The sequence below is a fragment of the Poecile atricapillus genome, chromosome 4, assembly GCF_030490865.1.
Source record: "Poecile atricapillus isolate bPoeAtr1 chromosome 4, bPoeAtr1.hap1, whole genome shotgun sequence".
In the NCBI taxonomy this organism is placed as follows: domain Eukaryota; kingdom Metazoa; phylum Chordata; class Aves; order Passeriformes; family Paridae; genus Poecile; species Poecile atricapillus.
The window spans coordinates 11,038,447-11,062,128 of NC_081252.1; the positions used below are offsets into that span (position 1 = coordinate 11,038,447).

General features: G+C 37.9%; 2 protein-coding genes across 5 annotated transcripts in view; one reads left to right on the plus strand and one right to left on the minus strand.

Moving 5' to 3' along the window:
- The window catches only part of SCLT1 (sodium channel and clathrin linker 1), a 29,790-nt gene extending 22,421 nt beyond the window's left edge, over positions 1-7,369 (minus strand). For both annotated transcript variants that reach the window (XM_058838609.1, XM_058838610.1), the window contains exons 1-7: positions 7,228-7,369; positions 5,402-5,469; positions 4,698-4,750; positions 3,771-3,840; positions 2,861-2,916; positions 2,355-2,487; positions 1,522-1,644 (exon numbers count right to left, since the gene is read on the minus strand). In XM_058838609.1, the coding sequence (XP_058694592.1) occupies positions 1,522-1,644; positions 2,355-2,487; positions 2,861-2,916; positions 3,771-3,840; positions 4,698-4,750; positions 5,402-5,455 (489 nt within the window). In that variant the 5' untranslated portion in view covers positions 5,456-5,469; positions 7,228-7,369. The remainder of the gene's footprint in view (positions 1-1,521; positions 1,645-2,354; positions 2,488-2,860; positions 2,917-3,770; positions 3,841-4,697; positions 4,751-5,401; positions 5,470-7,227) is intronic.
- On the plus strand, positions 7,353-15,809 carry C4H4orf33 (chromosome 4 C4orf33 homolog). 3 transcript variants are annotated; one of them, XM_058838613.1, is made up of 6 exons: positions 7,353-7,639; positions 8,456-8,645; positions 9,972-10,032; positions 10,222-10,273; positions 10,403-10,602; positions 11,621-15,809. In XM_058838613.1, exons 2-6 carry the CDS (start codon positions 8,465-8,467, stop codon positions 11,718-11,720), a joined length of 594 nt encoding a protein of 197 aa, XP_058694596.1. In that variant the 5' UTR covers positions 7,353-7,639; positions 8,456-8,464; the 3' UTR covers positions 11,721-15,809. The 3 variants fall into 3 exon arrangements, with proteins under 3 accessions (XP_058694596.1, XP_058694594.1, XP_058694595.1); XM_058838611.1 differs by having other exon boundaries at positions 7,559-7,882; XM_058838612.1 differs by having other exon boundaries at positions 7,559-7,843.
- Positions 15,810-23,682: the final 7,873 nt, after the last annotated feature.

The window sequence follows — 23,682 nt, forward strand, 5'->3', positions numbered from 1 at the left end:
TTTTCAAAACATGGGAGTACACATGAGCAGTGCTTTTAAAGAGACACACAGACTGTGATGCTACTGCAAGCATTTTTGCTAAGCAAAGTAACAGACATGTACCTGTTAATTAAAAAATGCCTGTTATGGACATTTTAATTTGCTCTTTGCCATACTGGATGTATTGTGTGAGTAAAAAAAAATAAAAAATGCTCAGTTAAGTTCTTGAGTCTCTGAATGTGAACTATATCATTCTAGGAGAACTAGCGTAACTCAGAAAAACCATCTGCAGCATGCAGATGTTTCTCTCTCTTCAGAGCAGAGACAGGACTTAAGTCCCTGAGCTGAAATATCTTCTAATTGTGCTATCATCTCAAGGCCAAGGATATGCTAGAAACCTATTCCTGCCACTCCCTTATCTACTACATCCTTAGTAGGATACTAAGGACTATTATACATAAGGACTGCAGTCCTTATGATACCTCCTTCTCCTCCATGCCTTCTGCCAATTCTAATTCTACCTGATCTTACCTATTTCCATTTACCTCTGACAGCTGTTTGCTTCACTGAAAGCTAAATTTAAAATAAAAGTTTATTTAACTGGAGAGCTGTTTTCCCTGGAAGACCAGTAACCTTAAAGAATTAAAGGCTGCTTAGCCTTATTCCTGTCATGGTGGCATTAAAATGCACCAAAAATTTAGTTACTACTAAGAAATGGAATCTGGAAGCCCTAAACCCTCCATCAGCTACCAATGACTTTCTGTACTCTAGTATGTATGTGATTAGTAACTGACAATACAGACAAGAAATCTAACAGAAGAAACAGGAGCAGAAAGCTGGAACTACATAAAGATAAGAGTACTTTTAACTATTCATTGAAATAATTATGGAACTTGACAGAGTATAACAGCTGCACAGAAACTTATCCTGTTTCTCAGAGAAGATCACATTGCCAAGGTGAATTTAATACCACAAAAAACCAAAATCAGTAAAAAAATGTTTCTGAGGTGAGCTGAAGCTGTGCCCGTAAGTCAAGTGTGTTTGAAAATAGAAGGGAAATATTAAAAGAATTTCTAGGTTCTCTCCTAGAAATACTTGTAGAAAAGTACATAAATACATCAAGTTTCTATTAGTTCTTCACACACTGAGCATCTTTTACATAGCTCATCAGAGCAGAACTGCTTTTCTAAGAATTTCCTGAAAGGCCTTCCCCAGACTCAGCAGAAGAGAAACAGGCTGTTAAACGGAAGCTAGCATTAGACAAAGACTAGTGAACTTGATTTTTCACCTGTTTACTTCTTTACTAAATAACAACAGGAAATGGTGACTACTTCTCCAAGTATTCAAACGCAGGAGAACAGATAAAGAAAGACTTTCACCTCAGAATTCAGAAATCTTAAGCAACTTTTTCAGATGTTTTACTGTCCTGAAAATTTCCAGCCATGCAATTCAAACACAGAATTAGTTACATGCACATTTTGTGTACACATATATATGTGTGTATATAAAAAAAAAAAGAGAACAAAAATAAATGAAAATTACATTCTGCTTTTTCCTCTCACTCATGAGAATCTGTGTTTTAGTCAGGCACTCCTGGTACTGCTGCTGAAGTCGATCGTGCTCCAGTGACAACATCTGCCAGCGCTCAACTGCTTGGTCTTTTTCCTAATTTACAGAACAATATTCTATTATAACACATTTTTCTTCATCTATCATTGTCTAAAAAGACAGGTCTTAACTTCTATTTTGAAGAAATGCCATTACCTATACTTCTCTTTGCACTTTTTTTAAAATTTAAATTCAAATGCAGAAAAATAGATGCTTGGAAGTTAAAACTCCACTTCCAGTTTTTTGCCTTTTTTTTTTTTAAGAGCTCTAAGAAAACTTTGACAGTTCTTTAACGTAGGCCTACAATATAGATACTATTCAATTAACAAAATTCATCTGTCAAATCCAACTTAATCATACACAACAATTGATATATTTAAATAAACTGAACAAAATTCGCTTGATTTTCAGGTTTAGATACTATTTTCTATACTCCATACTCCCTCCTCATATCACATTACAATGGTTTTGATCAAAACAACAAGTGACTACAAAAGGCTTGAATTCAACAAAATATTTAATGGAGTTGCTGATCATGAGTTCAACACACGGATCAAGTCAACTAGGTAAAATTATTGATGCAAATTATTATTAAAGAATATTTTATGAATCTGGGAAAGGAGTTTTCTCAAGTCTAAGTAACAGAGGAGGTCAAAACAGCCTCAAGGAACTCTGACCAAATGATTTCTGAATCAAGAAATATCTCCCCATATCTGCCAAGGCACAACAAGAGAAACAAAGCAATATAAATATTTAATCTCACACACTTGCTTTTCCAGCTGTAGTTGCTCTTGAAGGGCTCTCACTGTGCCTTCATCTGCAGGAATATCAGTTTCCAGATGCACGAAAGGAAGAGCCTCCAGTTGCTTCTCAAGAGGCTCTTTCAACTCTGCATGCAGCCTGAAATTCAGTGAACTAAGTTCAGCAAGGTATTTCTTTAAAAGGGATTGTTTTGACAACTGAAATACACTGTACCACAGTGTATTTCATACACTGCACATACTACTTCCTTCCAACTCAAATTTAAATCTATGTTCTATAAACAAAATGGACAGTTTGAAATAAGTTTCACATCCAGTTCTTTTCAGGACATTGTAAAATCTCCTATACCTGGTGCTGTAATCTGTATTAAGCGCATAAAGACTCTAACATTACAATCCTGAATCTACTTAGTAGAAGATTCGAAAGATTTCAAGGTCCTAGAAAAAAAGGCTTTTTAATGTCTAGAAATCATGAGAAACAGTAGTAGCAACATGACAGGGCAATTATTTACCTTTCATTTTCCTTGGTGACTTCTTCCAATTTTAGCGTCATCTCACCCATTTGTGCCTGACACAAAGACATGCAAGAGTAAGCACTCATTTAAGTTACACAAACTCTGGTAGCACTGCCATCCTGTATTTCTGACTGACACTGTAAATGATGGACAATTTAATTCAGCATAATACAGCAAATGAAAGTAATTTCTTTTCTAAGGCAAGTCACAGGATGCCTCCTCAATTTAACAGCTGCCAAGTCCTGTTACACCTCAGCATTTGGAAGTTATTACAGACGTTAAACTTAACCTTTTGAAATTCTTATGGCTCTTACAGATTGATTTTTAATTAACTCAAGTTTTTAGGGATAGAGTAGATAAGTCATCTTTCATGCTGCAAGCATTTGATGAAAGTTTAGTCAAACTTAGTTTTAACTGAGGAGAAACTCCAGTTATATGAATCAAACTGGCTGTTTTGTTGACTAGTGCAAGGAAGCCATACTGGTTCTGCTGCCTTCTGAAACTGATCAAGCTTGAAGAGTATTTGCAAAATCTGTATGACGGACAGATCAAACAAATTAAGTGCATTAAACCAAAACCAATGTGTAACTTCTGCATGAAGATCACAAACAAAAATTGCTTTCTGTGCCACAAGTTTTAATATCACTTCATTTTCAGTCGTGCCATGAAGCATTAAAAATTTTCATTTCATGTGTCTGAAAGGAGGATGATTCCACTCCACCTCAACCCCCAGGATTACACTGTTGCAATATGGACAATCTCCCAAGGTTTTCACAGAAAGCTCTCCATTCATCCCCTTGAGGCAGCCTGCAGTCCACCAGCTTTGTGAAGCTTGACAAAAACTAGTGCCTTACGTATTGACACCACTAAACGAAGATCCACTCTGAAATGTTAGCAATGCCCATACCTGATAAAGCTGCAGCTGCTCTTTCATTTCAGCCACGCGTTTACCATACTCTGTGACTAGAGCTGACAAGCTAAGAAGTTGAAAAACATGCTCAGAATCAGTTTTGTAAATGCTGAAATGCTCTGATAATTAACTAGTTTTAAAGAGTCCTTAATCTAGAGGCCAGAACAGTCACTTTTCTTGAGTTCCAAGCTCAACATTCCCCAGAATCAAATAAACAAATTTGATCTTTTAAATAATGATCATTAATAGCAAGGGTCCTACATAACAGAAGTGGGTCACATAATGGGACAGTATAAATGACCATTAATACAACATTAATATTTCACAGATTCACACAGAATCCCAAATATTAAAATAGATTTCATTGCTGCTTTCACATACAATAGCAGAGTGGCCTACAAGACAATGCAGAACAGTGTAGGTCTAATTCTATGCTTTTTTTCCCTCCTAATCTTTTCATAATTGATAGCAATTCTCTGAAAATTCTATATTAAAATCTAAGAAGAAAAGCTGGGTTGTTTTTGTAAGATGATCATGACCATGAAACCATTTACTGATAGACAACTGTTAGTTTAAGAGTGTCAGAAAAGCATTTTTAAAGACATCCCCTGATCTCAACAGACAGCAGTTACCCATGGTATCCAGATCAGTGCAATCTCACCAGAACTTTTGTTTATTCTCACAAAATTTAGACAGGAGAATTCCTTCATTCATCTCTCATCCTTTAGTTTACAGCTTGTGGAAGCAAAGTAATTTAATTTCTGAATAAACACAATACCACCTAAAAACAACTTTTACAGTAACACCTCTACAGACATGTGTCCACAAGAGCCAGTTCACCTGGATATTTACATTCCTATGAGCACATGACAATTTCCTTCAAATACACTGCAGTATTCCCACTTAGCATTGGGAATCAGTTACCTTTGGTCCATCATCCCGGATCCTGATGCTCCATCACCAACATAGGCATGCTCCTGTAATGGAATAATAATCTACTCTTCAGTAATTGCACATACATGTAGTTAGTTTTAAATTTTTATATGAAACCCAAAACTGTCCGTACAAAATATGCCACTTCAGAATCACTTTCAGGTTTATGATCAAAAACCCTCGAGTGCTGGTCCAATATGAAAAAATAAGGATTTTTTTTTTCCTGGACATGCTCTTATCTAAAGTATAATTACATCTGAGGGAAAATCAATCTTAAAAGAATAACCATAGGTTTTTGTAAGTACTTGGTCCATTTCCATGCATCTCAGCATCAGGAAGGTGCTGAAGCCCTAGCTTCTGCACAAGCTTTCAGACAGGTTTATGGTACACCCAGCACGAAAAGTTACATGAGACCAATCTCTTAGATTAGGGAAGTCCATAAAAGTTGAAAAAGTATATTAAAAATTACAAAATTACAAATCAAGGGTTCTTTCAAGGACAAAACATTTAGAAATGCACCAAAAATACCACAATTCACTACCAGGGCAGTTTTTTTCTGCTGTTGTTATGTCGTATGATGGACTCAAAACAGGGCCAGACAACACTGAAGTGAGCTGTGCTCCATATTTGGAAATTGGTTTATCACAAAACATCATCAGAAAAATTTTTACTACTTCCACCCCTGCGTCACATACCTGCTCAGCAGTAGCTCTCAGAACCTCATTGGTTTCATAGTGTCCAAGTGCCATTTTTAGCCTCTGATCTGAAAAACACCACGTTTGAGAATCATGGCTATCATCTACAGGCCTCTGACTACACAAATGGGACTGGCAGTCAGAAACACTTCTAACAATATAGTGCTTTGAGGGGGAAAAAAATTAGCTTCTAAAATTATTCTATTTAGCACAACTGTTTAAAAAAAATCCCAGGACTTGAAAAAACCTACAGGAACTGTAATAGTAACAGTAATAATGAATTCCATTCCTTTTATATTTTGTTTCCTTTAAGAAATGTTTTTGTTCTGTTTTGTAAGAATCTGAGTAACACTTTTGTAACTGGAATAGGTAACAAAGAAGAGAAAAGAATTTGGGAATGCAGTGACTATATTTTGTTTTAAACAACTTTTTGTCTATTTTCCTTGATACACATCCCATGACTCTTTTTTAAACTTCTTAAGGAGGATACAGGGAAAAGACAGTGGGGATAGAAAGGAGGTGAATGGAATGTCAGGAAACAGGAATGGGAAAGCTGCTGCCCTTACAAGACAAAGGATGTAAATGTGAGATGCCATAGGTGCAAAAAGGGACAGATTTTAAGCATCACTCACAGAAGCTCCCTTTAGACACTAAATCATTAAAAACATTCTGAAAAAAGTTCGGCATGTATCACAAAAGTATGTAATGGAATGGAGGATTATTATTTGTAGGTCTGGTTACTAAGACTTCAAAAAGCATCCAGGTAAAACTCAACCCTCTTTACAGCTACATATTTAACAAAACAAACACTCTACAACATTAAATATAATACTGCTTAGATAATATTTTTTCATATATATTACAAATATTCAGTGTTTTAGAACTTTGATTTCACATTTGTGAAGCAAGAGAAACATCAAACCATGTATCAGGCTCAGAGTAGGCCTTAAACAACTTAGGGCTCAGCTGGCATAGAAGCCAACTTCAAATCTGTCTTTTAGCACCTGTGAAAATGTATAAGTTTTCGTCTGAGTTCTACTTAGATTATAATTTATAAAATAAGCTGCAGCCAAAATAAATACATATGAAAAGGCAACATTCCAATATCTGCAAAAACATAATTTGTTCACGTCACAGAGTAATAAATACTCTTGCAAAGCTCCAGAAAGACACAGATTTTTGAACCATAATGACAGAGTTATCTCAGACAGAAGCATTTCAGCTACTGAAATCCTCGGAATCAAGAGTTGGAAATCTTTCACCTTTGGCCACCCAAAGCCACCGCATGAAACTTGGTACCAGTGAAATCCTGCGGTTTGAGCGATGCACAGCTGCAAACACTGCATGCACCGTGACCTGGTCTCGCTGCTGTGCTGCCAAGTTTTCCTGCAGCACTAATGGGGGCAGTGACAATCCTCGGGACACGCACCCACCCCATCTCCAACTTACGGAATACAAACCCAGCAGAAGCAAATTGTTTTGGCCAGTTATTTTCTTGGTGAGTAACTGAGATGTGCTCTGATTATGGCATATTAAGCTATATTAAACCCATCAAGAAACACATAATTTAAAATATCGGTTTTAGTCCGTGAATTTCACGAAAAACTGGCAAAAGAGCTTTTAAGTGTGAGCAAAGCATTGGAAACGCCGTGGTTTCATAACTAGAGAGGCAGTCACACAAAACCGCATGTGCTTCTGGCCATTACCCTCATTAGCAGCTTTTAATTACCGGTGTTTAGCTAACTAAAAGCATCACCCATGCTGTTCCTCGCTGCAGCGAACGCCGGGAAAGCTACGGAATACAAACCTTCACTATCAACACTCACCCGGCCGTGCCTTGTTCCGAGCTTTCCCCAAACAAACTCCACGAAGCCCCGGGGGAAAAGCCGCTCGTCCGGCCGCGGGCGGGGAGGGGAGGGAAGCGGAAGGCGGCGGCAGGAGCTCCCCTCACCCGCCGGTGCCCCGGGGCGGGGGCGGCGGGGAGAGCCGCCCCTCCGCCGCCTCCCCGCAGCCCCGGTGCCAGCACCGCCGCTTGGGAAGGACGCAGCCCCCCTACCAGCGGAGCCACGACCCGCTCCAGGGCCCCGAGGCGGAGCCCCACAAGCGCCGAGGGCCGGGGCGGGCCTGGCCGCTGCCGCCCGCCCTCAGCGCCGGGCCCGGCCGCCAGCACCGCCCCGTCACGTGGGGAGCGGATGTGGAGCGGCGCTGAGGCGGAGGCGAAAGAGAAAGAAATGCCCGGTTATAAACTTTCCTTCACGGGGTTGTGGGTTAAAGATGGGCGCTGAGGCGTTTAAACTTCCCTTCAGGAAAAAAATCAGTGTGTGGCCGGAGAGGCAGAGCGGGGAAGCGGGAGCGGTGCGGAGCCCTCTGGGAGCCGCTGCCCGTCGGAGGCTGCAGCCAGGCGGGGATCGGCCGCTTCTGCCAGGGAGCCAGCGATAAGAGGCGAGGACACAGCCCGAGGCTGCATCTGGGGAGGGTCAGGTTGGATTTAATGAATAATTCCTTTATAGAAAGGGTGGTTGGACTTTGGAACGAGCTGCTCAGGGAGTTGGTGGAGTCGCCGTCCCTGGAAGTGTTTAAGGAAAGGCTTATTTGCAGTGACTGCAAATGAAAGCTTCAGCTAGTTGCTTCGTTTTCTTGTGTCTCAGACATTAAAGGTTTTCCCCTCAGTCTGTTTTTCTGATGTTACTAAATCCTCTTCAGTTCATGTAGTGGAGACTGTTTTGTTTATCTGTTCTCTTGATAAATACTTCTGGTGGTTTTGGAAGGTATTTCTTTAGATGTATGTTTGAAAAGCCTTAAGCTTAATGAGACTTGAGAATCATTCGTAACCCTGCGGGTATAAAAACTGTGAGAAACAGCATTTATGTAACTGTTAATTTAGTTTTTTTACAAAGCTAATGTGTTTCAGTTCTGGTGTCTAAAAACACGATTTGATAATTGAATTTATACCAATGTGTGTGGGTTTTTTTTTTCCTGGGCAACCAAATGGCAGTTCGTGCGGAGTTGGAATCTGAGATCTTAGTCAGAACTTTCCTTTTTCATTTTTTGTAGTATCTCAAGATGGAATTTAGAATTAAACACACGTGGGATGGTTTGCCTGTGGGCCATGAGCCGGTTACAATTGGGCTGAGGCCGGATAATGAAGGATTACTGATGGAAGTTCATGCTCCTTTCTTTGATGACCCTCCAGCACCACCTGGAGAGCCAGGGAAACCTTTTGGTGGACTGTGGGACTATGAGGGTAAGTGTGACTCTTCTGCAAACGTATCTGGCTTCTGTAGACACTGATGTTCTGTATTTGATATGCCTGGTCTTTTTTAAAGAGTCTCTGATGGTTGGTTTTTTGGTTTTTTTTTGTTTTTTTTTTTTTTTTTTTCAAAAAAACCCCCAAAACTGTAGTTCAGTGATCTGGGTTGATTTCAGTAATTTTGAAGTTGACTTCCTGATCCTGTCAATAGTATATAACTCAAACTTACTGTTTGGGTTACTGATATAACTCATGCACTATCAGAGGCTTGACATATTTGAATATCAAAATAATTTTGTGGCATATATATATATATATATATATATATATATAATTTTATTTTTTTTAAATGCCCTTGTGAAATGAGAAGTGAAATCCTAAGGACAGATTCTGTTTTGCTTTCAAGAAGTACAGGGTTTTAATTGTTTTTCCAAAATTCCTTTGAGGAATAGGAAGGTGTGAAACACAGAAATTACACCTCATGAAATGCAGTTCAAAATAATTGTACCCAAATGGAATGGGCAAAGTTCTCTTAGTAGTGCTGGGTATTTTCTCCTTTCCTGTCCATACTGTCATGTTTACTCATTGCTTTGAGTAATGCAAGAATTGAATATTTCCAGCAGTTCTTCACTTCCTGATTATTGAGCTATTCTGATTCAAGCTCTACTGAAATGGTATTAGCACCTCTTTGGTGTTACTATAGCAAATATGCTTAAGTAAAAATAAATCATAATTCTGATTAAAGTTTTCTAGTAATTCCATTTGCTGTGAGAAGCACCGTTGTAATTTTACATGAGAAACACCACTGTAGTTCTACTTTGTTTTCCTGAAATGTGATTCAAATGTAATATGTGGCTTTCAAGTACACCTGGAACAGTAATCCCCTATCCAAAATATCCATCTACAGGGAAAAACCATTTACTAGCTAAATTCTTTCTTTTTACTTCTGAGATTTAACAGTTTTAGTTATGGGGTGTGTGCCCTGCTCTGAATATGTGATCTTCTTTCCCTTATTTTCCAGCTGCATCAAGGTAACTGTTTTCAAATCTGGTAAAAGCTAATAAAGTTAGTACAGTACTTTATAAAGCTTTTTGTGATCACAGCAATTAAGACCTCCTGAAGTTGGAAATGTACAACATTTTGAGTATTTGGGTTATAGTTACTGTGTACATGTCAATAGCGGGTCAGGCTCTGGCATGGCACAGGCCAAAACCCATGAAAATTGGGTTGTATTAATGGGAAATTAAGATCTCAGGATATTACAAAATAGTTAGTGCAAAATACTGACAGCTTGGGTTTTTTTCCATTTTTTTTTTTCAGTTGTGGAAGCATTCTTTCTGAGTGACAGAACTGAGCAGTATTTAGAAGTTGAGCTTTGTCCGTAAGTACAGCACTGAAAAAGTCCCTAAAGTTAATTTACACTTGCAGTTCTAATGCTTGTGAGTTACATGTATGAGGGAGACTAGACATAGAAATTATTTCAGTATGGGGAACGTATGTATTTGTGGAGGTGTTATGCAGTAATAACTTGACATAATTTTAGGAAATTTGTGCTCTGATTCTTTGACAGCCATGGGCAGTACTTACTGCTGCTGCTTTCTGGCAGAAGAAAAGCATGGAAAGTAAGTGGTCAAGTACATTCATAATTACTTTTATTTTTTATTTACTGACTTTCTGATCAGAAGATTGTTAATACCTTTTTATTTTTTTCTTCTTTTTTTTTTTCCTTTTTCTTTTCCCTCCTTTAACAGGAAGAACTTCCTTTGGAGTTTGAGGTGACCAGAATGAAAACCACATGGGAGGGTAAAGCTCTTCTTCCCTGGAGTTATTTTCCACCATGCACTGACAAGTTCAATGCCTTTGCAATTCATGGCTCGGGAGAAGAGAGAAAATATGAAGCACTTTATCCTGTGCCTCCATACGAACTGCAGGAAGGACAGGAACCAGATTTGTAAGTGTAAAATGAGTTCTTCCATAATATGGTTGCACTGTTGTTGGAATACTTAAAAAAGCTAATCTGGTTTTTGGATTGAGTGCCCCTAGTATTTTTATTATAGTACTTAGCTGTGGTGCTGTACTTGGTAGAAAGCAGTGTGGCACTGCAATTAGTGCTTGATTTCCACATTAGATGTATAAAAAATGATGCATTCAGTACCATTGGTATCTGCTTTTATCACCCTCCTCATCTAAATCATGGGTAGGTTGTTCTGCTTTTCCTTCTTGACTTCAGCTCCTCCTGAAGTGCCATTTAGTGATAATTTCAGCAGCTGCATTTCCAGTAAATCTCTTCCGCTCCTTCCCTCCTGTTCTAAAAGCTTTCACCTCTACAGATGGTTGCATGCTATGGAAAAAACTGAAAAGACAGACTAAACTAAAAAAATATAATTAAAGGATACCCAGTATAAATAGAAAAAAACAGAGAATTTGGATTTTTAAATTGTGCTTTGAGCCTGTTTTTTTTTTTCCTTTGGATGTGAGGCTGAGATGATCTGATAAAACCTGTTACTCCTGGGCATTTTGTATAAATGAACCAGCTCTAGAGGACACGCTAGTTCTTACAAAACTTGTCACACAACATACAGTTATGGTGAGGTAGGGTAAATTTTAAACAAATTACCATTTATTGCCTTTATTTAAGAAAAATTTAGCTTCTTCAACTGTCTATTTAAAAAAAATCTGAGCAATTGCTGATAAAACACATTATCAGTGTTCTGTGACAAACAGATATTTTTATTTCTCTGTATTAAACTGGAGAATAGATGTAATACTTCTCAAGAAGGAATTCTTTTATAGTACCCCTTTCAAAAAAAAATCTCCCCCTTGTCTTTTCCAGATGTTGGTAGCAGATGAAATTGTGTAAAGACACTGTTCCGTGCTGCTTTCATTACTCTCAGTTTGTCTTTGCTCTTACAGATTACTACAAAAGTAGTAAAATACTAGGACTTGGTTTATTTCTCTTTTGTTCGCAGTCATCGTTTGGAATTTTTCAAAGACTTGAACCTGAAAGAACTGACAGGAGAAGACTGGAAGCAGCCTGAATCAGATATATGGAAATCTCTCACTAAGTGAATGGACTGAGGCATAAATTTTTGTGAAGTTGAAGTTGGCTGAAGCTGTATGGAAACAACAGCTTCTTAATTCTGAGCAGAGGTTGTAGATACCAGATTAGCAAGGCTTTCCTTCGCGCTGAAATCATGGATCAGTCTGGAAATCCGCTGCAAAGCATGTGGATCTGTTGATTCTAAATGGATGAATGGCTTGTGTTTAAATCCATCTTGGTATGGAGTTTTTCATGTGTGCAAAGGATGAATCTGTTGCTGCCAGTGAAGGAGGAAAAATGTGCTAAAATTGCAGCTGTGTTTTCATGAGACCTCAGAAGTCTGACAAGGCCAATACCTGGATTGAAGTCTTCTGATTTCCGAGAGTTGCTGCATTGCTGCTGTATTTTCACTGCTGCTTGTTTGTTTGTTGACTGCTGAATGAGATCCTTATGTGCCTAGATTTTTTTGCTTACAATCAGGAGGAAGAATGCCTTGTTCAGGAACAGAGAAGAAAGTAGGTATCAAGGATTTTGGAAGCTCAGTGCTTGCCCTGCAAGAGTTGTAACACTGCCCTTTCCTGTCTGTTCCTGTGCCTGAAGTTTTCTCTTGCTTAATGCCAAAGGGGGAAATTATTTTGTCTCACAGACGTCTGTGTGGGGTTTCTAATGGTGTTTAGGTGCAGAGGATAGATTTACAAAAGGTTTTATGTATTTTTCAGGTGAAGTTTCTGGGACAAATCATGCTTAGTAAAATCCTGTGGTATAGTTGTGTGCATGCAGAAGTGGGTTTTTTCTAAGACTTGTCACATCACTTTAAGAATTAGTCTCAGATGTCTGAGAATTATTTTTTTTTGCATGCCACTGAGGGCTGGAGATACTCTATGTGTATATTTTCTATGTGTAGGCATGAGTCATTTTAAAAATAGTGAATATTCTTAGCTGGCAACATCTTATCCGTAAACCCTCAAAACATTTACAAATTATACATTCCTTTTTGTTATCTAGCATAGATACCAGTTGCTGCTTGATTGTGGCTGCTGATTTAATCTTATATAAATTAACTTAGAAAATGTGAAGCTTGCCCACTAACCAGATCCTTGCTAGTATGCAGTAATAAACACATTCTGATGGTCCTATTTTCTTTGCTATCTTTCAGCTTAATTTTAGCTGTAAGTTCTGCCTGAGAAGCAAAGAAGGTGGGAATGTCCCACCTTTGTGGAGAATATCTGAGTGTGGTTAATACCTGAGATAGAATGTTACTTTGCACTTTTTGTGTAGCTTTAGATTCCCTCTTTGTAGTTCCAGTTTTATAGAACTGTGCTTTCAGATTTGAAGATATTACACTTTTTCTGTGGCAGGCTTTGGCGTGTCAGTGCACTCAGCCATCCAGTTGCTGTTGCTCTGTTTCCAATTAGACAATGTAGGTTCCTTGCTGTAAAGTGCCATCTGTTGAAAACTGTAAGTATTGTACATTCAGTTGTTTGGCTTCTTTTCTACCTTCTATCCATGTACAGTTTTCTATGGAATGGCATCAGTCTGAAATACTGAGTAACTGAATAAATGTTGATTAAAGTATCATCTAGATATTGATGTCTCAAAGCTGCTTTGAAAATTTTAGTCAAAACCAAAATGTCATTTTGCAAAACTTTTAGACTTTATTTAAAAAAATTTGTCAAAAAAGTGTGTGCAAAGATTCAAAATGGGTGTACTACTTTTCTCACAAAGGTTGTTTTCATATGAGGAATGATACTTTTTACGTAAAGGACAGTAAATAAAAATTTTTATTCATCTCATGCTTATTCTTACTTCAAACTGACTGCTTCAGATTTGATTTTGGATGTAAATTATGAACTTGGGGGGAAATAGATTAGTTTCCCTAAATAAGTAATTTAAAGTAAAACCATTGTCTTTGCGGTACAAAATGCTAGGTGCCCCAGAAAATGGAAATTCTCATACAGACTTTATTCAGGGCCCGTGTTACAGCATGCAGCCATTTTTTGGTTCACTTGTGTGTTTCTGAGCTTTAAGTGTCTTTGAACCGTAAGTACTGGGCGCCACTTGTAGTCTGTCTTTCCTGAACTGTGCCTCCGTTTTTTTGATGACAGGAGGAAAATGACAAAACAAGCTCTGTTCTGCATGATGGTGATAGTGTGTTCATTACTTGTGACCTTAAACATGAGAACCAGAATTGTATGTGGCTCAATCCTCCTTATAATGTCAGTCAGTCTCTTTAGGGCTGGTGTTTGAAAACATCTTATTTTGCATTCCCAAAGACCTTGTTCTTTATGCTTCTTGCCGCTAGGTGGGAGAAGAAGGTTGTCTAAACTGCCTTGGTGCTGCCAGCCTATTTATTCTTAACCAGATCTATTCCTTCTTGCTGTATACTAGATTTTAGAAAAAGGATATTTCAGTCAAGCTGATGGTGGCTTATTTTGGTTTATTTGAGACATCTTTGTTGTAAGAAACACTTGTCATGCTGTGTAGTTACAGTTCTTATTCTTGCTTTCTTGCAGGGCTATTTTCAAAAATAATTTTTGAGACAAAATCAACAGAAGATAAATTCCATGAGGTGTCAGTCAATCTGTAGTGTAAAAGTAGTTTCGAGATGTTCAAATGATTTAAATGTTATTCTGGATTTTATTTTTTTGCAAATGTCTTGGATAGTCTCTGGCAAACTTTCCAAGAGAGCTGGTTTGATTTCTTAAGGAATTTATTTCTTTCAATACAGCCTGATCTGTAAGAGGTGGTGTGCCACCTCAAGGGTGAGGCTTCAGTGGCTCGAGCAACCTGCAGTGAAGCTTGGTGAAACAACGTGAAAACTGTGGCTTAAGAAGGACAGAAAATTCTTTTTCTTCAGTACAAAAATGCAAAAAAAAATTTTTTAGGTAAAGAAAACTTGAATGGCAATGTGTGCTACAGGTAGAAGTTATTTGTACCTTAAATACAATGCTGGAGCAACTTAGGCTACCAGGTAACATCTAATATTTTGTGTAATGATCCTGCACAGTGAGGTTTTCTTTTGTACGCAGAAGCTCTTAACAGGAGTAAAATTTTGCTCATTTTTTTGTATACTTTAAAATATTTTTTTCTGATATGCCAGGTCAGATATTAGAGCTAGGAAGCTCTAATTTCATTCAGGACTGTATGCATTTTGACTGTTATGGCTGATATAGCTATTGCATTATCTGTTCTAGTTATTAGATACATGAGTGAGTTAATATTTGTACTGGCCAGCACCATGATTATAAGTTACTGCTGAATGTGATGTTGAAGTACTAAAGGATGCATGCAGTTCCTTTTTTCCAGGCTGTTTCGTGGCTCTGAAAGGCACATCACAGAATGTTTTGTTGTGTTTTATATTCTGACCATGTAAAAATCCTTCTGAAATGTGAATGGCACAGTGCATAATTTGCTGCACATAAAATTTAAAAGTATTCTTTCCCAGTACCGGGGCAATCTCTCAAGTAGAATTCATTGCATTTAATTATGGTATGTTTAGAATAATGCTGTGGAAATTTGATAGTTAACCTGTATTTATTTAGTTGGTGATTCCTTTCTTTTTGCTTTTGGTGGCTGCTTTGGTTTGCTGCAGTGTCTGTGAGCAGTGCTTCAGCAAAAGTACAGGGAAGTGCTTTAAGCCTGATTTATTTGCACAGGTTTGTGTAAACAGCTGTGCACGTGCTCATACAAACAGCCTCACTGAGATCAATACAACACTTACCATAAACTGTGTTGCAGTTACGTCCTTTTCTGTCTACTTGTCTGTCAAAGTTAGTGTTGTCAGGAGAATTCAGTTCTATCCAAGCTCAGCCTGCTTGTTTTCATTATTCTGTTTCTAAACAAGTAAAAGCTTTGGCTGCAGGGGGTCTGTGGGAGGGTTCCCAGTGATGGATCAGGAAGCACTGTTTGTATCTGCACTGGCTATGAACATACCAAAATATGTTCCTGTTTCATTTTCAGGAGTTATGCTGTACACTATCACAAAGTATGTGTGTAAATACTCTCTGCCAGTTATGTAGTGTATTTGCAAATACAAATGTATTTTTAAATGTGATAGACCAGAACTGACTAAATAGTGTTAAAATAGCTGAAGTAAACATTACTGAAGTAAAATTAAATTACCATGTCCTCACTGCTGTTTTAAAACCAATGCAGCCAGACTAGTCCAGTGGATTTCTTGGAATATGGAACAGATTCTTGTGGGGGAAGAAAAAGGAGTTTTCAGACATTACCTTTTTAAAATACAGAACTTCCCTCTGTAGAGCAGATTTGTTGCCCAATTTAATCTTGTCTTTCATTTCATGAGTTAGTTCTCTTGAACTCAGTCTCTGCAGGCAGTGAAATTTATATCTTGGTGCTGGTAGTAGCTGTCATAAAATTATTCATCTCTAATTCTAGGCAATGTAATTGGTTCACTTCTTACTGCTGAGTTTGCTTCCTTCAGCAAATGAAACAGTTTGGAAAGTGGTACTTTCTCAGTGCTTTATAGCTTATACAAGCCATGGCATTTATATTTAATCGCATCTGGCACTTTAAAGAACTGGTTCTTGTTTTAAAATTGCATATTACTTTCCTAAATGTTAACAGGGTGGGCTGTAACCTCTTATGCCAAGTATCTGCTTGAAATCTTTTTAATTTCAGCAAAATACTGAGTGGTTTCAGGGGAAGGGTAGTTCACGATGTCAGAAGACAAAACCTGTGGTCTTGTACCTCTTTAAATTCTTGTGACTTCTACAAGGAAATGTTGAGACTTGGTGAGAGGTCCCTATTGTCAGGAGTCTTTTGTTATTTCTGTGAAACAGCTTTTCGGAAACTTCAGAAGAGCACAGCTTGAGAGGTGAATTCTCTGCAGATTCTGCTGGGAGTGGGAATCCACTCCTGGCAGGTACAATTGCCAGGGTTTGACTTTTTTAGTGGGAAGTGTTCTTTCTGCCTGGCAGGGACAGGTTATGTGATGAGGAATGCCCTTTGATTGTGTGCACCTGCTGTTAAGGCTGGGGCTGTCTTCAGCCCTGCTCGGAGCAGAGGAAGGTGATATTTCCCTTAACACTGTGCTGCCACTGCGTGCTCGAGAAGGTTCTGTGGACTCAGTGGGAGACTGACTGGAAAACGTACATGGAAGAAAGATGAAGTGATGGGTTTAAAGCACATAAAATCAGATTAAAGAAATCCTTTCAGCATAAAATAATTTGAGTTTGGGAGTGTGATAGGATAAGCATATGCTCTGTTTCTTACTCTTTTTTAGGTATCTAGCTATGTAAAAAGGTCACTGTGGTGGATGGATTGTTGGCTGGAAACACTGCAGCTATTCTTGTAGCTGGAAACCCAACTGAAGGCATTTTTTTTTTAATTCCCTGCAGTGGTTTCTCATTACTTACAAGCTATACTAGAACTGTGTGTTAACAGCTAGGGGCAAAGCAGAGTTCCTTGCTGATGTTCTCAAAAAATCTCTTGCTGAGCAAAGGTAGTGAGAAGTGGAAGAAGAAAGCTGCCAGAATTCAGGAAATTGGGAAGCTCAGACTTTGCTGTTGTGGGCTAAGTGCAAACCATAAATGAAGCGGGAATGGGAAATCTCCACAAGCCTTGCTGGTAGCAGATTCATTCTCTTCATGCTCTCTGTAAGGTGAAGAGTACAGCATGAATCATAGAACTGTTAAGGTTGGAAAAGACCTCTGAGACTGAGTCCAGCTGTTAATCTAACACTGCCCTGTTCAGCACTAACCCACGTCCCCAGGTGCCACGTTCACACATTTTTCGAACACTTCTAGGGATGGTGCTGATTCCACCACTTTCCTGGACAGGCTGTTCCAGTTTCTTGAACTGGGCAGACAGTTCTGGTTCCTGTCTGATCACCCTTTCAGTGAATTTTGAAGTTCATATATGTGTCATTCAGTGGTGTGTAGGATCATATAGCCATAGGCTAGAAATTAAGTATAAAATGCGTAAGGCTGCAGAATACTTGGTTACCTCTGAACTCTAGAGTAGTCGATGCAGCAGTGCCTTTCTGTGCTCCTTTATATTCTTGGATGGATCCCTTCAATCACCTCTACAGGTTCTTTTGTCCTGAGGACAATAGGTGAAGTGCTACCAACCTGTATATCTCAAATCACTGTTCACACTAATGTCAATCATATTTCCTTATATCCGTAAATGGGTCTGACTATCTTATTTGTTCTTTTAAATTGTTGATAAAATCTGTGTACAGATGAAGAAAGTCAAGTCTTCCTTGAGGTGATCTCATAAATCAAGCTCTGTCAGATTATTGTAGTAATATTGTTCTTTGAGAAGGAAGTGGAGACTATATTTTATCTGTTCAGATATTATTGATGAGATGGTCATTGGCATGAAAGATGAAGTCTTGGGCATGAAGGATGGTTTTGGATTTTAAGTGCAGGCTGCTGCCTAAAAGGAAACATCTTTATCTTGCCAATGCTTTTGGTTTGACATGTCTTTTCTGAGCTCACAGTGGAATTTTTCAAGTCACAAAGTGAGTCGTTACATAGACAAGGGCAATTTTTTTTATATACTGGAATATCCTTCAGACCTGAGTTTGTTTCCATATGCTGCACCTCTGAAGTGTCAAGACTTACTGAGATTTAACATTTAGTATTGGAAAAGAATGTCTGAGCTAATGAGAAGTGGATTTTATTTTTCTTTCTATTTCTGCACCTGTTGAGGTATAATAGAGAAGTAAATGGGCTGCTTTCCATATTAGTCTGTGTATTTGATGCTTGTGTGAGGCCCTCCAGATTAATTAGAAGGTTTAGTAAATGATACAGGAAAGACTAATCACATTCTGCATGTGTTAGCTTCAGAGTGCCAAGTCTTTACTTTCATCCTCCTGAGTCTACAATGCCTGAAGTGTCTCAAATCCTGATGGCCTTGCTTATAAGATGTGCAATTTATCTGTTAAAATGATGACTATTGCACAGATTCTGTGTCACATGCACTGACTGACTGCTTTGTGTTCACTGCAATGCGATCTGCTGAGTAAGTAACCTCTTGGGTTATTGACACCTTCTCTCTCTCTGTGATTCACAGATGTATTCTGAAAGTCCTCAGTAGTTTTTCAACAATGTCTGCTTTTTTTTCTCATGAAATCTATTTTTCCTGATTAGTAAGACCACAAAAACCTCCTTAGGGAAGGCCTTTGTCTGAAGATCTGTGCAACTTCTCTCCTTTCTGTCTTTAGCTTGTGTATCAACATTTACACCTCAAAATGTTGGTTTAGCCTTTAAAATTGCATTTCAGTCAGAAGAATTCTCTGCTCCATATAAACTTAATGAAACATCTGGGTTTTTTTTTTTTTTTTCTCTTGTGGAAAGATCATTTAATTAAAAATTGATAGTGCTAATTGACAAATGTGATGATTCCTTTAAACTCTTAAATATGCTGCTATTAAAGTCAGTTGTTTCTAAGTACAAGTTAATGGCTAGTTTATTAGAGCTACTAATTGCCTAGTTTTGCAGCAGATGTAATGAATCTAATTATGGTCATAAAGACTGGATTGTTTAAAATGCAGGTATTATGCAAGATGAGTTTTTTGGTTTTCAGTAGTGGGAGACACTTTAGTGAACAAGTATAAAGTAAGGAATGTTTTTCCATTGCCTCTTTGAAGATTAAGGTTTGAAAGTTAAAGTGTTAAACTGCCTCTGTCTTTTCTGACTTAGCTGTGCTGTTCCCTAAGCCATATCAAGAGTAGAACTAATTGTGGATGATTGTGTGTCTCTTCAGCATCTAATTAGAACATCCTAATTAAAAGCTGTTTTGTGAAGCCTGGTTTCCATTGGATTTGTGTTCCGTGTTCCCTGAGCCCTCCCACTACATTAGAAATCACCTAAGAACCTCAGGTCTTGTTAGAGGAGTTTGTAATTGCTGTCAGACTCTGATTTTGCTGAGTATCCATCAGCAGTTTCACCCAAGTGGAGACAACAGGAGTACATTTAGATTTTTTTTTTAAGAATAACTTTCTTTGCTTGTGTGCCTATTGTCACCTTTCAGTACGCTCTGTGTGCTTGCTTTTGATATCCTAGCAGCTTTTCTGCTGCAGGAGGTGGGCTGAAGCTTTTTGCATTTGCTTAAGTTCCATTAGCACTGGTGGTGAAGGCTATTTCGTATCTCCTGGTGAAAGGTTGGCAGAGTCTCAGGTGATGTGTGGATCTGAAAGGCTGGGTGTTAAAAGCCACTGCACACTGGAAGAGCTCCAATTTTGAGAGAACAAATGATGCCACCTGTTACCCAATCTGGAATGCCAATACTTGTTGGGTGTGTCAGGCCCTAAGCTGCAGCGAGCCCCTCTGTATAGCATGGCCCTTTGGAATCAAGTTGAATTTGAAAACTGAAACCAGAAAAGTCACACTGAATTTTGCAAGAGGCATGGGAGGGAATCTGTGGTAGATGATGAGATTGTCATTTCAAATGTCCATTCCAGCTTTGTTAAATCAGCTCTGTTGTTCCCAGAAAACTCTGTTAGAATTACCTTGCTACAATGATTTGCATATTGATTGGACTTAAAGTCTATAAGCATTTAGACTTAACAAAGTTTGGGCCAAATTCTGAGACTTCCTGAGCATCATCTGTATCGTCTTGTGATTAGTAAGAAATGCAATCAGTATTCTAGTAATTGAGGATTTTTTTATTTTTTAATTATGTAAAAATAGATGAGAACCATGATGGTAAAATTAATTTCTGTAATATCTCTTCTTTTAATGTTTTTCCTGATTTTTCATGTACAGTGAGGTTTTCCAATTGACTATTGCTGTTCTTTTCACCATCTTCCCCTCTGTGATCTTTATTTCCTTCTGGTTTCTAAAACCTGTAAATTGCATTTAATTTGTTTTACTGTGCTAAAATTAAGCACTGAAATGATGCCCTTTGAATAATAACAGGATACCTCTGTACCCCTTGTAAATTGGCTTGGGTTATCCAGTAAACTGTTCTGTGAATATCTCTTTCTATTCAAGTTTACACATAAACTCTGTGAAATATGGAGCTGATTTTCCCCTAATGATCGTCAGAAAGTCCAACCTCACTGTGGCACACTGTGCAGAACACAAACGTGTTTTTTCAGTAGCTCAGCCTTTCAGTTAACTGCACACTTAATTAATGTTTTTAAAGTAATAGAATGTCTTTTCCAACAAAGTACTTGATCTCATCTAAAGTTTTTTTTTTTTTGTATCCTTTAACCCTAGATTTATCTGGAGGTATTTTTATGCATATCTGCAGTATCTCGTGTGTGTGCAAACACATGAAGTGAACAAAAGTGAAGCCCACTGCTCTTAGGAGCACATAAATATTCTTTGTCATCCACCACTTTCTGTCCTAATGGGTAGCACTTAGGTTGCTGCAGGTATTGTAACACCTAACCATGCAGTAACCAAGGCTAAAGAAGAGAGTAGTTTTCCTGATTTATCTTAATGTTTTATATTTGTCTGTGGTTAGAGAACATGGTTGGACAACTTCATGATTGTCCTTTGTTTTTAATGGGACTTTGAGAGAGCTGTAGAAGAAAAAGGGTATTACCTTTATCAGCACTGTCCACAGTAAGAGTGAATTAAACATTTAAAAGCAGTTATCTTTCAGGATGGTAGTGGTTTAGACATGGTTGTCTTGACCCAAAATGTCTCACACACTATTTTGTAAGTTTAACACATAGGAAATAATTTATACCCTTGCACCAGTGTTTGATTGAAAAATCAGTGGTTTTCACTTTGAAAAGTTCAAATGGAAATTAAAAATGGAAAAACTGATGGTACCACTTAGTGCTTTGAGAGAAAGCCTGCACTTCTCACTTTATATAGACAGGGTAAATACAGGTGAAATGGGAGGAAGAAATTCTTCACTGAGAAGTGATAAGGCACTGGAATAAGTTGCCCACAGAAGTTCTGGGTGCCCCAGCCCTGGAAATGTTCAAGGCCTTGTGGGATTGGGCTGTGAGCAACCTGTCTGTGACAGAGTTGTTGGAACGAGATGGTCTTTGAGATCCCTCACAACCCAGATTATTCTGTGATTCTATTTTCATTTGTTCATTAAAAGCATTTCCCACCTAAGAAGAATGAATTCTACACTATTTAATGTGAGTGAAAGAATATAGAATCATTTTATCCAATACTTAAGGAAGAGACTAAACTGATTCAGGGACATGATTTGTGAGGAGGAACAAAGTTTATTTTTTTTTTTTTTAATTTTTTTTTTTATTTTTTTTTTTTGTCAATAAACCAAGGTTGGGCTTTAAGGCCAGTCTTAAAGGTAAGGTTTTATTCTTTAAGGTAGATTTATTTTCTTTTGACTTTAATGTGTTTTGGGTTAAATTGAGAACTGAATGTCATCTGCACTAGGACCTTTCATCTAATGAGAATACAGAGCATCTTTTGTAAGTTGATTATTTGCATACAATTACAAGGAATTAATGTTTTAGATGAAATGCAGAAAATATATACAAACAACTGGCAGAGAATATATATTTAGCTGTATTCCTTACATGGGGAAAACCTATTGACTTCGAAGGTCCAGGGCTGATTCACAGTGTGCAGTGGCCCTGATTTCAGAACTTGAGCAATGTTGTTAGAGTAAAAAACTATTGTGGGAGCTTTTCCTTCATTTTAGGCTTGGTGTTTCCATAGTACCTCAGAATTTTCTGGCTGTCTGAAGGACCCGAGGTGGTCTCTGGTTTACTCTGTCGGAGCACCATTTCCTACTCAGTCCTGATCAAAAAACCATATTTATGCTGCTTAAAAAAATTAGTATTTTGATGTGTAGCTTCCTGATTGGTGATTCTATAATAGAATTTACATTTATAATGTTATACCATATTACTATACAATTGTTATTCTTCAATACTGGTTTGGTTAAAGCCAATAAACTCCTTATAATTATTTGCTACATTAACTTATGACCTCATTGCATTTAAAGCAAAATTGAATTTTGCTGCCCTGAAATATGGGTCAGGGCACATATACACAATACACAGCAGTATTTGGTAAGATACATATGAGGCCTGGAGTACTGTGGTAGACTTCCAAGTGGTTTCATATGAAAGCCAGAGACTGAATTCTGGTTTCATCCCATCTAAGAGAATTAAATTTTTAAGTTGAAATTGTTAGTGAAACTCATAGCGTTTGCTTGCAGAGTGTTTTCCTGTTCCTTGTTTTCATCACTAATTGCCATTTGGTGTATTTGAAAATGTTAAGTCAAAAAAGGAATCTGGGAGAGATCTAGGACCCAACTGCCTTACTATTGTGGATGTAGATAAATCAGTTCCTACTGTCAAGGAATGACTAAAACTATGTGAAAATAAACGTCTGGTCGAGTTTAAGTTGTGTTGTCTCACGCTGAAAATTACAGTCAGGCAAATGTTCAAGTTCTAAGGGGCTACACTTCAATACTTCTTGTGTTTTTCATTGATTGTTATAAATTCTGACTGCAGAGGGATAAGCGGGGTTCTAAACTTCTCTTCTTGGGCACAAAGAGCTTTCCAGAAACGTTCCCTTAATGGAAATTATTTGAAATTATTTTTCCCAATCTTCTAAGTAGTGATGCCATTAGTATTAAAAAGCTGTAGCTTAATCTCTCAAATTCAGGGACATGGTTGTTCATGTTCTGTTAATACGGTCTCCAAAACAACGATTTTTGTGTCTATTTTGAGAATTTCTTATAAAGTAACTGCTAACAGCTTACCTTTTCTTTAACTATGGAGTAAAATAATTTTCCAGGACATCAGATCATTTTACCAAACATGATTTTTGTTTTTCAGTAGTCAAAAAAGCTGCTACAAATCCTCCCCTTGTAGGAAAGGACTCAGACCTTTGTAACAGCTACAGCTTAATTATAGCCACGGTGTACCTGTTCCCTTTCCATACAGATTTTGACTTTGCAGATTTTCATGCAGTGTGGTTCAGGGTGACTCTTGGGAGTGATCTTGTGATGCTTCTAAAATTAGATTATTTCCAGTGGCCAAAAGGGAATTCTCTCTAATGAGATTTTCCAAACCAT